This window comes from Arachis ipaensis, chromosome B01, assembly GCF_000816755.2.
Source record: "Arachis ipaensis cultivar K30076 chromosome B01, Araip1.1, whole genome shotgun sequence".
Lineage (NCBI taxonomy): Eukaryota > Viridiplantae > Streptophyta > Magnoliopsida > Fabales > Fabaceae > Arachis > Arachis ipaensis.
The window spans coordinates 127,706,578-127,720,921 of record NC_029785.2 but is presented as its reverse complement, the minus strand read 5'-3'; the positions used below and the strand labels follow the sequence as shown (position 1 = coordinate 127,720,921).

The 14,344-nt window shown below is 37.8% G+C and overlaps 6 protein-coding genes across 12 annotated transcripts in view; 2 read left to right on the top strand and 4 right to left on the bottom strand.

Annotated features, from left to right (window-relative positions):
• The window catches only part of LOC107637491 (glucose and ribitol dehydrogenase), a gene marked incomplete in the record, with an annotated part of 2,014 nt that extends 710 nt beyond the window's left edge, over positions 1-1,304 (top strand). The window contains 4 exon segments of the mRNA XM_016340904.2: positions 1-49; positions 158-534; positions 611-969; positions 1,053-1,304. Coding sequence (XP_016196390.1) covers positions 1-49; positions 158-534; positions 611-969; positions 1,053-1,075 — 808 coding nt within the window.
• Positions 1,445-3,809, bottom strand: LOC107637480 (E3 ubiquitin-protein ligase RHF1A). Its single transcript, XM_016340895.2, has 8 exons — positions 3,528-3,809; positions 3,241-3,287; positions 3,054-3,116; positions 2,837-2,948; positions 2,452-2,684; positions 2,264-2,359; positions 1,849-2,180; positions 1,445-1,739 (listed from the first exon to the last, which is right to left on the bottom strand). Exons 1-8 carry the CDS (start codon positions 3,603-3,605, stop codon positions 1,735-1,737), a joined length of 966 nt encoding a protein of 321 aa, XP_016196381.1. The 5' UTR covers positions 3,606-3,809; the 3' UTR covers positions 1,445-1,734.
• LOC107637460 (DEAD-box ATP-dependent RNA helicase 58, chloroplastic) lies at positions 3,959-8,014 on the top strand. 4 transcript variants are annotated; one of them, XM_016340880.2, is made up of 11 exons: positions 3,959-4,211; positions 4,280-4,373; positions 4,597-4,710; positions 4,838-4,960; positions 5,311-5,415; positions 5,804-5,878; positions 5,963-6,031; positions 6,207-6,296; positions 6,387-6,527; positions 6,617-6,819; positions 7,907-8,014. In XM_016340880.2, the coding sequence occupies exons 1-11, from the start codon at positions 3,988-3,990 to the stop codon at positions 7,998-8,000; spliced, it is 1,332 nt and encodes a 443-aa protein (XP_016196366.2). In that variant the 5' UTR covers positions 3,959-3,987; the 3' UTR covers positions 8,001-8,014. The 4 variants fall into 4 exon arrangements, with proteins under 4 accessions (XP_016196366.2, XP_020959961.1, XP_020959969.1 ...); XM_021104302.1 differs by having other exon boundaries at positions 3,961-4,211; positions 5,720-5,878; XM_021104310.1 differs by lacking the exon at positions 7,907-8,014 and adding an exon at positions 7,329-7,623 and having other exon boundaries at positions 3,963-4,211; positions 5,720-5,878.
• On the bottom strand, positions 7,459-11,375 carry LOC107637438 (glucose-1-phosphate adenylyltransferase large subunit 1, chloroplastic). Of its 4 annotated transcripts, none has more exons than XM_016340854.2 (15): positions 10,939-11,368; positions 10,678-10,791; positions 10,425-10,598; positions 10,251-10,343; positions 10,077-10,160; positions 9,922-9,977; positions 9,645-9,738; positions 9,447-9,559; positions 9,243-9,315; positions 8,961-9,041; positions 8,620-8,706; positions 8,274-8,378; positions 7,997-8,103; positions 7,849-7,909; positions 7,459-7,737 (listed from the first exon to the last, which is right to left on the bottom strand). In XM_016340854.2, exons 1-15 carry the CDS (start codon positions 11,173-11,175, stop codon positions 7,636-7,638), a joined length of 1,581 nt encoding a protein of 526 aa, XP_016196340.1. In that variant the 5' UTR covers positions 11,176-11,368; the 3' UTR covers positions 7,459-7,635. The 4 variants fall into 4 exon arrangements, with proteins under 4 accessions (XP_016196340.1, XP_020959952.1, XP_020959946.1 ...); XM_021104293.1 differs by having other exon boundaries at positions 10,678-10,814; positions 10,939-11,077; XM_021104287.1 differs by having other exon boundaries at positions 7,472-7,737; positions 10,957-11,375.
• Positions 11,512-14,225, bottom strand: LOC107637449 (systemin receptor SR160-like). Its single transcript, XM_016340865.2, has 2 exons — positions 13,424-14,225; positions 11,512-13,332 (listed from the first exon to the last, which is right to left on the bottom strand). Exons 1-2 carry the CDS (start codon positions 14,223-14,225, stop codon positions 13,193-13,195), a joined length of 942 nt encoding a protein of 313 aa, XP_016196351.2. The 3' UTR covers positions 11,512-13,192.
• LOC107613680 (receptor kinase-like protein Xa21) lies at positions 11,996-13,160 on the bottom strand. The gene is made up of 2 exons (XM_016315787.1): positions 12,791-13,160; positions 11,996-12,342 (listed from the first exon to the last, which is right to left on the bottom strand). The coding sequence occupies exons 1-2, from the start codon at positions 13,158-13,160 to the stop codon at positions 11,996-11,998; spliced, it is 717 nt and encodes a 238-aa protein (XP_016171273.1).

Sequence of the window (14,344 nt, the reverse complement as noted above, 5' to 3'; positions counted from 1 at the left end):
GATTCCTCAAGCCATAAGTCCAGACTACAAGCCCTCCAACAAGCTCCGGGTATGCACCATAAATCCACAATAACGGTGTGTTACTGCGTGATAAGTGTTAATGCTAAGTTATCTAAATGCAGTGTTTGTTTTGGCTTAATGGTTTGGCCATATACAGGGTAAGGTGGCTTTGGTGACAGGAGGTGATTCTGGGATAGGCAGAGCAGTGTGTGTGTGTTTTGCAAAAGAGGGTGCAACCGTTGCATTTACATACGTTAAGGGCCACGAGGACAAGGACAAGGATGACACACTTAAGATGCTGCTAGAATCCAAGACAAGTGATGCACAAGATCCTTTGGCAATAGCTGCGGATATTGGATTTGATGAGAACTGCAAGCAGGTTGTTGATTATGTTGTCCAAGAATATGGACGCATTGATATTCTAGTTAACAATGCGGCCGAGCAGCACTTGACTAAATCGGTCGAGGAAATCACCCAAGATCAACTAGAAAGAGTCTTCAAGACCAATATGTTTTCGCAGTTCTACTTGGTCAGGTATGGAAAATCAGGCATGAATTGTTGTTTAGAATAGAGAATAAAATATATAATGATCCCAAAAGGGTGTGTGCAGGCATGCACTGAATCACATGAAAGAAGGGAGTTCCATTATCAACTCAACCTCAGTTAATGCCTACAGTGGAAGTCCTCAAGCACTGGACTATACCGCAACGAAGGGAGCCATTGTGGCCTTCACAAGAGGGCTTGCTCAGATGCTGGTGAGTAAGGGGATTCGGGTGAATGCGGTGGCGCCAGGTCCGGTTTGGACGCCAATACAACCAGCTTCCATGCCTGCCGAGATGATTCAGAGTTTAGGGTCAGAGGTGCCAATGAAGCGAGCAGCTCAACCATCGGAGATTGCACCCTGTTATTTGTTCTTGGCATCCCTTCAGGACTCTTCTTATTTTAGTGGCCAAGTTCTCCATCCAAATGGTACGTGACTTCTTCCCTAGCCTTTTGTGTTTTGGCCTTTTGGGGTATCAAATCATGCTTATAGATTGTGCGATTTTTTGCAGGTGGAGTGATCGTCAATGCTTAGTACTGTTATATATATACATATTTATATGGTTAGGCCCTGTGAATATGCAGCACTATCAAAGGAGATACTTATTTAGATATATGTCTGTGGGTGCGGGGTTGAAAATAGAGTTTAGCGTATTTCGATATGAATAAAGTTTGTGTACCGGTTGTGTAAGATATTATGAGAACGACAATGCCAATGTTTTCTCTATTTCAGAAATAGTAATAATGGGTACATGTTACTTTCAGTGGCACGTAATAACAAGTCATCAAACCAATCCACTAAAACAGAACGAGATACCTCTTTAGTCTGTATCAAATTAGTTATTTGAATAACGTATGTCAGAGAAACGCTACTATTTCATTAAGATCAATGCAAGTATCGGCATGTGAAAGGCTCTTAAGAAAGCAACATAGATGGGATAAGATAATAAGAATCAATGCAGTTCACAGTATCTATTTGATAGGCACTTATTCAGAATAGAAGAAAGCACTTGACTGTAAACGGATCATAAATAATCCGTAACTCCTAGAAATTATTGAGCATATGCAGGACGCATACCAACAGGTACATTGGCTCCCAGGACGTCTCTTGCACTGCAGGCCTCTTCCTGGACTGGTGACAGAGCATAGCATGGTAGATTTGTTAATCCCAGCTTAAGTCTTCATGGCATTTGTTCACTCTAAATGACCAAAATAAACGTGTGTAAAGAACCAATCCTTTTAAGAATAAATGGTTTGAACAGAGAAAAAATCTGTGATACTGTAGGAGCTAGGGATTATATGTAGTACCCTGAACTCTTGGAGTTGGAGGAGGAACAAGAGATGGAGAGTCTGAACTAATATGACAAACCAAAACTCCAGATTGCTGCTGCTCAATGGAATTATTCTGCTGGACAGACTTCCCTTTGAAGGGGATGATAGAGATGCCCCTACCATTGACTGGCCTGATGGTACTTGACCGTTTCGACGAAAGATCAAGATGTTCGATCATCTTTGCAACACCAGCAATGCCTACATTCATCTCACGCCGAACACCTTTACTGAGCTCTTTCACTGAGGCATTATGAGCAATCAACTTCTCTTTAAGGCCTCGAGTGCTTTTTGAAATTGATTCCTTATATCTGTTACAATATTCATGTATAACATTAGCAACAATGGGATTCTTGTAGTAGCTGGCACAAACTGCAACAAATATTCACTTTACCTTGCCGAAGCAGAAGAAAATTTGGACTTGATGGACTTGGGGAAGGAGAACATTTCAGAAGTGTTCACTCTCCTATCACTCTCAAGTGGTTGCCAGCTAAAACAGCAGGAGAAATGAATTGAGTGATTAGACTCTAAGACCAACATGAGCTTCCTGATGAATAACAAATTGCATTGCTTGCTTTATACCTGGGCTTTAAAGAGACTTCACTCTCAGAAGATGATGATACACTACCCTCAGATGGTGGCTGAATCCTAGAAGCTGGAATAGAATAATTTGAAACAAGAACCTCTGATGGACCTGCACCAGAATATCTCTGCGTTTTTCGTCTGTGAACATGACCAGTTGTGCTTGCTGCAGTAGCAACTAGGTGTTGCATAAGTTGCTCATCAAGATCAGAGTCATCTGAACAAGGATAATCCTGCAAACACCAGCAAATTAATTTACCTATGATTATTTTTTTAATTTTTACCTCAAGTCCATGAAATGATACTTGCAATCTTGTATCAACACAACTCATACAAGTAAATATTAACAAAAGAAAACAGATATGATACTCTTCCAATCACTCACATGATCATCATTGAGTCGTTCAAGGGGACTAGGAGAGCTGGCGTATGAAGATGAATGTTCATTTCTGGATATTAAGCGTTTTTCAGCCTCCACTGCAGCTAGAAGCTCTTGGCTGGGGGGGAAAATATCGGTGATGGATTATTGGTTAAAACTACAAGTTATAAAGCATATTAACAAAAACTGAAAAGAAAAATGCACCAAAGGTAGAACCAAATACCTGGTGGGGTCTTTTAAGCTAAGTAACTGCCAACATATTGGGCACTCTTTGCTTCTCTGTGACCTAAGAAAAAAAAAAAAGAAAGGAAAGGAAAATACGTGAGAAACAGAGAATTGGATCATTTTTCATGTCTTATAAATCATGAAAGGGGAAGCTTGATTTATATTTAAAGAGCAATTAGGCTTACCATTCAATAATACAATGCAGATGATAATCATGTTTGCAACTGGTAATCTGGGATCGGAAAGAAAACATGTCAATAAACATTCATTGTTAAATGTTAACAATTGCACTAGCAACAGTAAGAATACAAACATTCAAGTGCAATTATGTATATGAAATTCTGAGCAATACCAAATCTCTTAAAACTAGAGTATACTATTAGTAATCCATGTGGCTACAATCGTGTTGAATAAAGATTGTAAATTGTCCACAAAACTAAAAAAATAAATAGATAAAAGAAGAGAATGATACAGTGGCGGGGTCGTTGGCGGTGTAGGGTTCAAGACAAATGCTGCAGGCGTCATCGGAGCAGTCGTCGGAAGTGGGCATTGGATAGGACTATAGGTAGCGTGTCGGCGAAGGAGACGTTCGATTTTCGTTGAACAAGAAAAAGAAGAGCACTGAGCAGCCTTATATTAGTGAATAGTGATTGACAGTGACTCAGAGATTGTAAAAAAGTCAAAGAAAGCGATTGCCGAAAGCAGAAAAAGAGGAAAAGCAGCCACCAACACGCATCCACCTTCCGAGTCAGACGCCTACGCCTTTGTTTGATTTTGATCCGATCATCATCCAATCATCCTTATCTTTTTTATTAGGTCCAATACAGTTTTTGTTAGAATAAAAAAGGCCAGGCCAGGCCCAGACCCTGGCCCAAAAATAAAACCCAAACAGCCACGGCTAGTGTCTACAGAGTGAGCGAGCGAGATAGAAGATGATTCCATCCATGTCCATGGAGACTCACAGTTTCTCGCTTGGGGTCAGGGTCGCGCCATTTGTAAAGCGAACTGTCACCGTTTATCATGTGCCTCGCTTACGTAACCTTAATCGAACCTACCCTGCAGCTCAATGCATTCTTCCACAACCACCACTTATTAACCATTCTCCCACTTTGCGAGATATATGCCAGCCTCATGTCCCCACCCATATTTTGCAAAGGTAATTTCAAGTTTCTTCTTTCTTATGCTCTGCTTAATCATACTCAGTCATTGTTGTTGCTGTTTCAGGATGGAAGAGATTGGATATGTGATGCCTACAGATGTTCAGAGGGAGGCTTTGCCTCATCTTTTCTCCGGCCGTGACTGTATACTTCATGCTCAGGTTAGGTTATTCTGCTCTTTTCAATTTGTATGCTTATTGATAGCAAACTTTTCTCTCCTTTTTCCTTGGTTTCGTTTCAACGTGTTAGAAAACTTTTTGACTGATTCTCATATGGCTAAACATTTTTCCTTGTTTACTTAACTTTCCGTGTGTTAGCCTAACATTCAATGTTAAAGAAGTAATACTAATGTGGATCTGTAACCTTATTTTACTTATAATCTAGACAGGTTCTGGGAAGACACTTACATACCTGCTTTTGATTTATTCCATCATCAACACTTTGAAATCTTCTGTGCAAGCGCTTGTTGTCGTCCCCACCCGTGAACTTGGCATGCAAGTAAGAATGCCGACGAGTTTTGAACTTTTTATGCTATAGCAACATGATAAATATTTTTGGCGCCATATAACAGGGCGATTTCCCTTGGAAAGGGCTAACTACTGAGTGAAAACATTTTATTGGCAAGGTCACTAAAGTTGCAAGGATGTTGGCAGCAAAGCCAACTGGAGTTGACGAGGAGCAGAAGTCGTGTACCGTCATGGCTCTCTTAGATGGAGGAACATTGAGAAGACACAAGAGTTGGTTAAAGGTAAAGCCCTTTCATCCTCTTTTACAGTAAGTTCTGTTTAATTTCTTGTTTTCTACATTTTCGCTGCTATAGATACTAATGGTACACAGTGAAACTAATGCTTTAGTATGTTATATTCTGCAAAATACATTTACTAAAAATTATGTAAGCCATTTCATTAGCATTCTCATATACAACTGCTTATAGTTCATTGGCTTGCTTAGCAAATGTGTGTGTTTAGATAATAACTACTGCACAGTTGTTGTCTAACCTTGTAGAATTGGCCATTTTCTTTGATCAGTAGAAGCATTGAGTCTTATAGAGAAAACCATTTTGATGCTCATTTAAGATTAATCTTTCTTAAATTCTAGGCAGAGCCTCCAACAGTAGTGGTTGCAACAGTTGGGAGTTTATGCCAAATGCTTGAAAGACAAATTTTCTTGCTTGAATCTGTGCGGGTGCTAATTGTTGATGAGGTAAAAGCTGTTCTTCTCCACTTAATTAGTGAGTATTTATGCAGATTTCCATATTTGTTTTTCCCAGTGTGTGTGCGAGTTTCGTAAAACATGATTGCACCACAATGCTTAGATATTCTTTGAAAATGTCATGATCATCTCATTATCATCTATTGATGCAATTTCAGAAATTATAACCTGAGAACTTTAAGCATTAAGACCTGAGATTAAATAAAGCCCTGTCTTTTTTCTTTTAAATATAATTTTCACCCTTCCCCCGATCATTTTTAAGTCTTTGTCATATCATATATTTTTTTCTGCTTAGGTTGACTTCATTTTCAATTCTTCAAAGCAAGTTAGTTCTCTTAGAAAGCTTTTGACTTCATATTCATCGTGCAATAACCGTCAGACAGTTTTTGCAAGTGCATCTATACCACAGCACAGACGATTTCTTCATGATTGTGTGCAGCAAAAATGGACAAAGGTCTGTTGATATGACTATTTGATTGTCTTTGAGGTTTCTTAAAAGTTCACTCTGACTTTATGCTTTTCATTATTTGTTTTCCAGAGTGATGTGATCCATATCCATGTCAGTCCAGTGGAGCCCATGCCATCTCGCCTGTGTCATAGATTTATAGTAAGAAGTGTGTGTTATCCATTTTTCATTAGTTGCCAGTATATTTTCCGGTTTCCTTTGGGCTTGGAAAGATGTTTACTGTTTTATATTATAATAACTTAACTTTGCAAGTCATTCATTCATTAGAAACCTATTTTAGGTATTATGGAATTTCTTATGCTGTTTCAATCACCAGATATGCAATAACAAAAGGAAACTACAAACCCTATTATCCTTGATTCAGTCTGATGCACCTGAGTCTGGCATTATATTTGTTGGTGAACAGGTATGTCGAGAATAACTTTCTTAATATCTACTCCTCCTCCTCACTCTTTCTCAGTTGGATTATGTAATCTGTAAGTTGTGCACTATGCAGTCTGAGAAGTCCAAAAAGGCTGGAAATGCTCCATCAACAGACCTTGTCATTGACTTTTTGAAGACATCATATGAAGGGCCTTTAGATATTGTCCTTCTCGAGGATGACATGAATTTCAACTCACGCGCAGTTTCATTGTTGGTAAGTTCCATTCAGTAGCATAAGAATATGTATTGATTTCAACAAAGGATGGTGACAAGTGTGTGCTGTGTGCTATGTCTTCGATTCAGGAGGTTCGAAAAGGAGGTGGATATCTGCTTGTTGCAACAGATATAGCTGCTAGAGGAGTTGACCTTCCTGAAATGTCTCATATCTACAACTTTGACTTGCCAAGGACTGCCATTGATTATCTTCATCGAGCAGGCAGGACTTGTAGGAAACCTTTTTCTGACATGAAATGTACTGTTACCACCATTATAGTTCCCGAGGAGAGGTTTGTTCTGCAGAAATATGAAAATGAGTTGATGTTTAACTCTGAGGAGCTTATTCCATAAACCTTGCCTAAACTTCCAGTCTATAAATATGATAGTGATAGATCTTATTGTGCCTGAAACTGAAAGTGGCTTTAACTTCATACATTCATCGTTAAAAAAATCGTCTATGTTGATAGTCTTCGTTTGGGAACATAATATATCAGGTCAATGAATAAAAAATAAAAATATTTATTATTCTTGACTTTTAAAAATGAGATTAATTCTTATGTACTAATATAAAATGTTTTAGATTGTCGTTTAGTCAGATTTATTTATTATGACCATTTAAAGAATAGGCTATTAACATAACTACTTTTGTTGAGTGACAATTTATGATAATTGGGATAATATAAAGTCACATGTTTTCTAAACCCAAATCAAATTCTAAAAATGTTGATATATATATTTTAAGATAATTACAACCAACAGTAAATACTTGGAATTTCTTAATTTTTGTTTCGTTTTTCAGGTCAACCAATTGATGAGTTTTTTAAATAGTAGCGATAAGGGGGTATTGCTATGTATATGAAATCTTAAAGTTACTTAAGATAACTAGAACATATAATTACATGGGCTGTAACTAAACCATGCAGAACTGGAATATAAGAAGTATGATATAAAAACAAAATATTGGTAATTGATACTTTTTTATTAGTTTTTTCCCCTATCATTATAAAACTAAAACATTCCCATCGTTACATGTTATGATAATCCATGAGAAAATGGATCAGGTAAATGATGGGTGAATTTACTGCATTGATTTATTTATCTATTTATTATATGACCAGTCCATCTTCAATTACTGAGTTTTTCAATACAATGGTAACACCAGAACGGATGTAAAACCCTTCTGAAGATCTATCAGCCTCTTGTACGCCCTGCAGTTCATTCAAAACCAAATTTCATCATACAACAATCATGCTCTGATTTGTGCTATATATATAAAGAAGAAGAAAAAATCTGTCATAGCTTAGTTTCACAAAGCTTACATCCTTATTTGCGATTACAACATTCTTTCCAATTCTAGCATTTTTGTCAATAATACAGTCTCTGCATATGTGACAAGAAAGAAGTGAGAACATATGAAAAGAGGAACCAATGGACAAATATTAAGAAAGTGAGAGTTGCAGTGTGTACTTGATTTTTGTATTTTCTCCTATCCCTATAGGAACTCTTCCCTCGGCTAATAGTGCTGTCACTTCTGATTTTGTTTCGTAGAAATCAGCACCAAGCATCACAGTATCCTACATCGACGAAGAGTATGTATTATGTATATTTCTAGTTAACAAAAATTTCTGAAATGTTTAACCTATGAATTTGAGAATTGCTGCTGATAAATCAGGTGTTTATAGTAGTGCTGGTGAAAAAATGCATTGCATTGGTATCTTCTGTAACTAGAATTGTTACACGGAACCTTTAAGTGAACATTTGAGTTTATTCTGGATCTGATTCCAACCACACTATGCTCTATGAACGAACTATCCACAAAGCTCCCATGTGATATAATTGAATCAACAATCTGCATAAGGACAACTAAAATGTGAAATTTGAGATTTGATAGCAGAAAATAATAGTGATTTCCATCCTTTAGATGATAAGAGAGGCATGCAATAATACATGATTTATGAATTTTTCTTGTTTTTTGTATAAATTAATTTAGTCCATACCCATCAGCATGTGCTATGGTTTTTGTGCTTCTTATTGTTGATTTCTTACAATATATGTTCATGTGCAAGTTTGAAGACTAGATACTGACTGACCTTGCTGTTGTCAATCTTTGATGGAGGCAGGTTTCTTCTTGATGTATACATTGGCTTTGCCGCATCATAAAAGCTAAACCTGGGTGGCTGAAAATTACACAATATTTTCTAAGTCAGTAAGGTTAAACACCTCAATCATGGAACAAGCAAAATTGTTCTTTGAAAATAAAATTATAAAGGTTAATTGATACATGTTTGTAGAAGTTTTTAAAGCTTGAAGTTTAATTGATGTCTTAGGTTTACCTGTAGTGTAGGACAGCCTTCCACTAGTTAGAAATCTGGATATATTCATGATATTGAAGCTCAATAAGAGTGGCAATACAGTAAAATTTGAGACTCACATGCTCAGTGAGGGCTAGATTTGCCTCAAAGAATGATCGGATCGTTCCTATGTCCTCCCAGTAATCATTGAAGAGATAAGCCTGCAGGCAAGTATTTATTATGAATGTTCATGGGGTGAACATAAGCTCTCTGCTAGATCCAAAGGCAGGATTCCATTTGTCTCATAAATATTTCATGGTTGTATATATGTGGATTGCATGGATGGGTTGAAATCTAGTGCACTAAAAATGAAAGATAAACATCACATCACATGTAATATCATATGTGAATTATTCCTTTACCTTCATGTAAAATTCTCTAGCTGAGGCAGGGATGACCTCTGATCCAAAGTCATTTGCAGTTGGAAACCGCCATCTATATTAAATAAATTTGTAGCACTTAGCGAAACAAGATTTGCAATAGGACGAGTCAGTTCATTTTCAGTTAATATTATTTTTTATTTGAATCCTCTCTGAAAAGCCTCACATGTTGCTATAGTTCAGTACCTTAATAGATTCAGAAGTATCTCCTTCTTGAATACATACACACCCATAGAAGCAATGTATGGTTTCTTTACAGCCTCTTCCTTTGAAAGCCCAAGAACAGTTGTATCTACTTGCTATATTATGAAGCAGTATTAGCTGTAAACCTTATTCTTGAAACTCCTAATATGTAAGAAGCAGCACAAACATGAGTTATATTACCATTGCTTTTAGGTCTTCTCCTTTGGGCTTTTCACTGAATGAGAGAATCCTTCCTTTATCATCTATCTTCATTAGACCAAAATCAGAGGCACGGCTGCCACATATGAAGAGAGTTTTAAACAATAATATGTGACAAACATTGTTGAATCATTTATTCATTTGAACTGATAAAAGAGCTAGTTTCTCATTCAGAGAAAGATGACAAAGTGATTTCAAGATATACATCATGTGATTATGTATACTAGAAACAGATTCGAAAACCATTAACCCAACCTACCTGTCATCCATGGGGAGACAAGAAAGAGTAATATCTGCACCACTCTCGCGATGATTCTGGATATGAAGATGAGTCAGAACATGTCAAATTTGAATGCATCAACAGTGTTGAAGGAGGAAAGGAAGAACTATTGATTGGACGAAACGGTGCCTTACTTGAACAAAGTCCATATAGTCCATTCGGTAGAGATGATCCCCAGAAAGAATCAGGACATCCTCAATATCCTTGCTTCTAGGATCCTACAGCATCATAGTTAAACAACATAACTTGGATTAAAGAGTTCAAGTGTAGATTATGTAACTACTCTAATTCCTATAGAATTATTATACCTCAAAGAGCCAGTGGAACTGCCTTACGGCATCAGCAGTACCCTGAAACCATCTTTTACCTGCCTCCCCTGGAGTTTGAGTGGCAGCAAGAACCTGAAATAATAAATACAAGCATTCTTAGTCTTGAGTAATCACAAGTATAGTTCTTCAACACAGAATCCATGCCAAGTATACCTCAACATAGCCATCTCCAAAGGTGACACCAGCGCCAGAGTTGTAAGCACGTGCAATATGCCTGTTGAGTGAAGCTGAGTTGAACTGAGTGAGAATGTAGACCTTGTTGATGCCACTGTTGATGCAGTTGCTCATTGGCACATCAATGAGCCTATAAGCACCTCCAATAGGAACCTACACAACATGATGGCCAAATCCATAAACATTCCACAATCGAAAAATAGAATACAATGAGAACAGAAAAGAAACTGACAGCAGGTTTGGCTCGGCGCTTTGTAAGAGGAAAGAGACGGGTTCCGGCTCCTCCACCAAGTATAACCGCCACAACCGTCCTAGCATCCCTTCTCTCAGCATCCAAGTCTCTCAACTGCAGCGCCCCATCATCATGTGCTTTACATAAATTAATTCATTCTTTACAAATTATGCATTTAAAAGAAATTTTTCTTCCAACAAAAGTATCCCATGGACCATGGTTAAGAATCAAAGTAAAGGACTAAGGAATGAGGTAATAAACCTTGGATTGACTACCCACGTCAGCAGTGAGAGACATGCATATATGGTTCCTCCTAACATTGTTAGTGCAGCCATTGCCACCATGCTGTTGTCTTAGCCTGAGCTTACGTCCCATTACTTCTCCATTACTAAACTTCACAAGATGACTCCACTTCTTACCACTGAGGCTGAGACTTGTTGGTCCACGTAACTGCATCACGGATGAGACTGACATCTGTCCGCTCGCAGGCACTGCCATTTTCCGGCCACCGGAGGGAGGGATGAAGTGGCTATTTAAGTTCAGATTATCGATGAATATCTTGTCCTCTGTGTGTGTCTGCTGTGTAGAGAGTGAAGATTTTTGGTTGCATGCACATCAGAAGTCTCCATATTGAAGGGATTGGGCCACGTTATCTAAATTCAATTGCATCCACCAATTTCTTTTGTATTTTACTGGTTATTTAACATAGTGCTCAAGGAAACACACATGATAAATGACAAGTTAGTCCTTGGAATTCGTTTTGGTCTCATCAGTTAAGGAATATTCTGATATGTTTTAGCCGGAAACTAACTCTGACCTTTCGGGTGATAAATATTGCTTAGGAATCATTCCTTATTCTATAGTATCGTATACAACTATTTAGTTTCCAACTTCAAACTTAAGTTTTCAGTGGGAAAAGTTGGTTAGTCTAGAAGGTTAGATTGATCAGAAGGAATAGCAAAAGGCAAAAGCAAATTTGGTGCATGTAGAACAAAGCCTTGCTTCTCCCCCATACACTGTTCAATTTTGGTCATCATTTTCTCACCAGACATTATTCCCATTTTACCTCAATTTAACTTAAGTTTGGACTGCCTAAACATTACAACAAACAAATTAAACAGTAAACTGATTAATAAAAAACAACAAAATACAACAACAAATAGACACTTCAAGCAATGGAGTTTTAGTTCAAGAGTAATCTTTTAATTTTCATTGGACCTATCTGTTGCTTGCCGAATTTCATAGTATGATATTCTTCTCCATCTTGCTCCTGATTGATCCACCTCTGAATTGTTGATTACCTTGTGCTTTCGGAATTTTAGGATGCAAAGGAATCCACAAGAAGGGTGGCAACTATTGCTGCAGGTAAAATATATGTCAACACAATATGTGCATTCCATTTTCGGGATTTTTCAATTTTGCATTCCGGAAAATGGAAACGAGGAGCACCACATAATTCTTTGTTCCCCATGAACGACTGAGCTGAGAAGTTTGCAAAAGGTCCCCCATCCGGGATTTTTCCTTTTAACTTATTGTAAGAAACATTGAAATATTTCACATACACAAGTGCCTCTAATGTTTTGGGAACGATACCAGACAAGTTATTCTCTGATAAATCAAGGAGTTCCAAACTTAACATCCGAGCAAATGATTCTGGGATGGGCCCTTCAAATTTGTTTCATGTCAAAGGTAAGACGAACCAAATTCATAAGATTATTGAGGCTTCTTGGGATGCTACCTGAAAACTGATTTCCTGATAAATAAATCCAACTCATGGCTTTTAGATTTCCTATATCTAATGGGAGATTTCCACTTAAATTATTGGAAGATAAATCTAAAAGCAATAAATCTGACAGGTCCCACAAGGTGGAAGGTATTGAATTGAATTTATTTGAAGAAAGCCAAAGCCATCTCAATGAGGTAAGATTGCTTAAGCAATAAGGTATAGGGCCAGAGAACTTGTTGCTTATAACGGAAAATTTATACAAGCTCGTTAGTTGACACAATTGAGGCGGAACAAATCCTTCCCATTGGTTGTCAGTTAAAAAGAGGCCTTGTAGCTTTTTTAATTTCCCTATGTTAGTAGAAAAAGTTCCAATAAAATGACTGTTACCGAGGTTAAGGTTTATCAAGTTGCCAACACTTGCTGGAATGGTGCCTCTCAATGAACAACCCCAAATATTCAAGTTGAGCAGAGAAGTAGTAAGGTTTCCTGTTGACATTGGAAGAATGGAATCCAATGGATTGCTATTAAATGACAACAAATAGAGATATCTACAATTCGTGAAAGAATTTATAATACTTAGCTCTGAATCACTTGTCAAATTATTTTCACCAAGACTGAGCTGCTGGAGGCTTCTTAAGCTGCCAAAAATGTCTGGAATATATCCAGAAAATGAGTTTCTAGACAAAGTTATGCTCTTGAGCATAGTGGCATTGCACAAGGAGCTTGGAATTCTTCCACTGAGATAATTAATCCCCATGTACAGCCCAACAAGGTTTGGAAGCATGGAGCCTAGGCTTGCTGGGAGGCATCAATTTCTTGTAGGGTAGAAATATTAAAGATTGATGGTGGACTGTTGCCACTCACATTGGCGAAAGGAAGATTCATAATCTCTAAACTACGTAGATTACCAATCTCATTTGGTATTGCACCTGCCACAACATATGTTAAATTGCATAAATAATGATAAAGTTAATCAATCTCAATTCGTAGAGTCATATTGCCATAACATACGTATGATACCTCTGAATTTGTTAAAGCCAAGATAGATCTGTTTGAGGCTTGTTAAATTCCCGATGGCTGATGGTATGTTTCCACCCAAGGTGTTGTTGGACAAGTATAAATATTGCAGTTGTTTGCAATCGAACAAACTGAGTGGAAGTTCACCGGATAAGGCGTTCCAAGACACGTAAAGCTCTTCCAAGTTTGGACGGTGGTGGAAGATGCGCTCCGGCAGTTGTCCGGATAGGTTGTTTCTGTAGAGGATAATATCCTGTAGTAACGAACTGTCGATGATAGCTGAAGGGATATCGCCTGACAGTTGATTGTTAGGAAGATACAAATATTTCAAAGAAGGAGACAAGAAAATGCTGGAAGGTAAGGGACCCCAAAACTTGTTTTCAGAAAGTTCAAGCGATTGCAGGGAAGTCATGTTGAACAGAAAGTGTGGGACTGTGCCAGAGAAACTGTTCCCTCTCAGTAACAGGTATTCTAGTTTGGGTAGAAATTCAAACCAGGACGGGATGCTTCCTGTGAATTTGTTGAATCTGAGGTTGATGATCGTCAGTCTGCGTAATCCAGCTAGATCAGCAGGTAGAGTACCATGGAAGCTATTGTTGGGAAGATGCAGGCGAGAAAGGAATGACAGGTTTCCAAGATGCGGAGGGATGGTGGCATCAAGAGCCATGCCGGAGAGATTCAAGGAAGTTACTCTGCGGTGGGAAGAGCCACATGTGACGCCAATCCAGTTGCAAACAGAGGTACTGCTAGACCAGTTGCTTGCGAGCACATTGTTGGGATCCAAGGTGATAAAATGCTCCCTCATGGCAAGCAAGGCTGATTCTTATTAATTTTTTTTATTAAATAAAAGAGTAATTATTACTACAAAATTAATAATTATATAATTTTTAAATTTTTAAATTTTTTGTTTATTTTTTTTTAGTT

Coding starts and splice junctions, on each gene's coding strand:
- LOC107637480 (XM_016340895.2), bottom strand. CDS start 3,605: ATGCCCACTTCCGACGACTGCTCCGATGACGCCTGCAGCATTTGTCTT. Junction 3,288..3,527: donor CCGCCAACGACCCCGCCACT/GTATCATTCTCT, acceptor TTCCGATCCCAG/ATTACCAGTTGCAAACATGA. Junction 3,117..3,240: donor CTGCATTGTATTATTGAATG/GTAAGCCTAATT, acceptor TTTTTTTCTTAG/GTCACAGAGAAGCAAAGAGT.
- LOC107637438 (XM_016340854.2), bottom strand. CDS start 11,175: ATGGCAGTGCCTGCGAGCGGACAGATGTCAGTCTCATCCGTGATGCAG. Junction 10,792..10,938: donor ACGTGGGTAGTCAATCCAAG/GTTTATTACCTC, acceptor GGGGCGCTGCAG/TTGAGAGACTTGGATGCTGA. Junction 10,599..10,677: donor AGCGCCGAGCCAAACCTGCT/GTCAGTTTCTTT, acceptor CATGTTGTGTAG/GTTCCTATTGGAGGTGCTTA.
- LOC107613680 (XM_016315787.1), bottom strand. CDS start 13,160: ATGGGGATTAATTATCTCAGTGGAAGAATTCCAAGCTCCTTGTGCAAT. Junction 12,343..12,790: donor CTTGATAAACCTTAACCTCG/GTAACAGTCATT, acceptor ACAAATTTGAAG/GGCCCATCCCAGAATCATTT.
- LOC107637460 (XM_021104302.1), top strand. CDS start 3,988: ATGATTCCATCCATGTCCATGGAGACTCACAGTTTCTCGCTTGGGGTC. Junction 4,961..5,310: donor GACACAAGAGTTGGTTAAAG/GTAAAGCCCTTT, acceptor CTTAAATTCTAG/GCAGAGCCTCCAACAGTAGT. Junction 5,879..5,962: donor TGCAGCAAAAATGGACAAAG/GTCTGTTGATAT, acceptor TTTGTTTTCCAG/AGTGATGTGATCCATATCCA.
- LOC107637449 (XM_016340865.2), bottom strand. CDS start 14,225: ATGAGGGAGCATTTTATCACCTTGGATCCCAACAATGTGCTCGCAAGC. Junction 13,333..13,423: donor TGGCTTTAACAAATTCAGAG/GTATCATACGTA, acceptor ATGTTGTGGCAG/GTGCAATACCAAATGAGATT.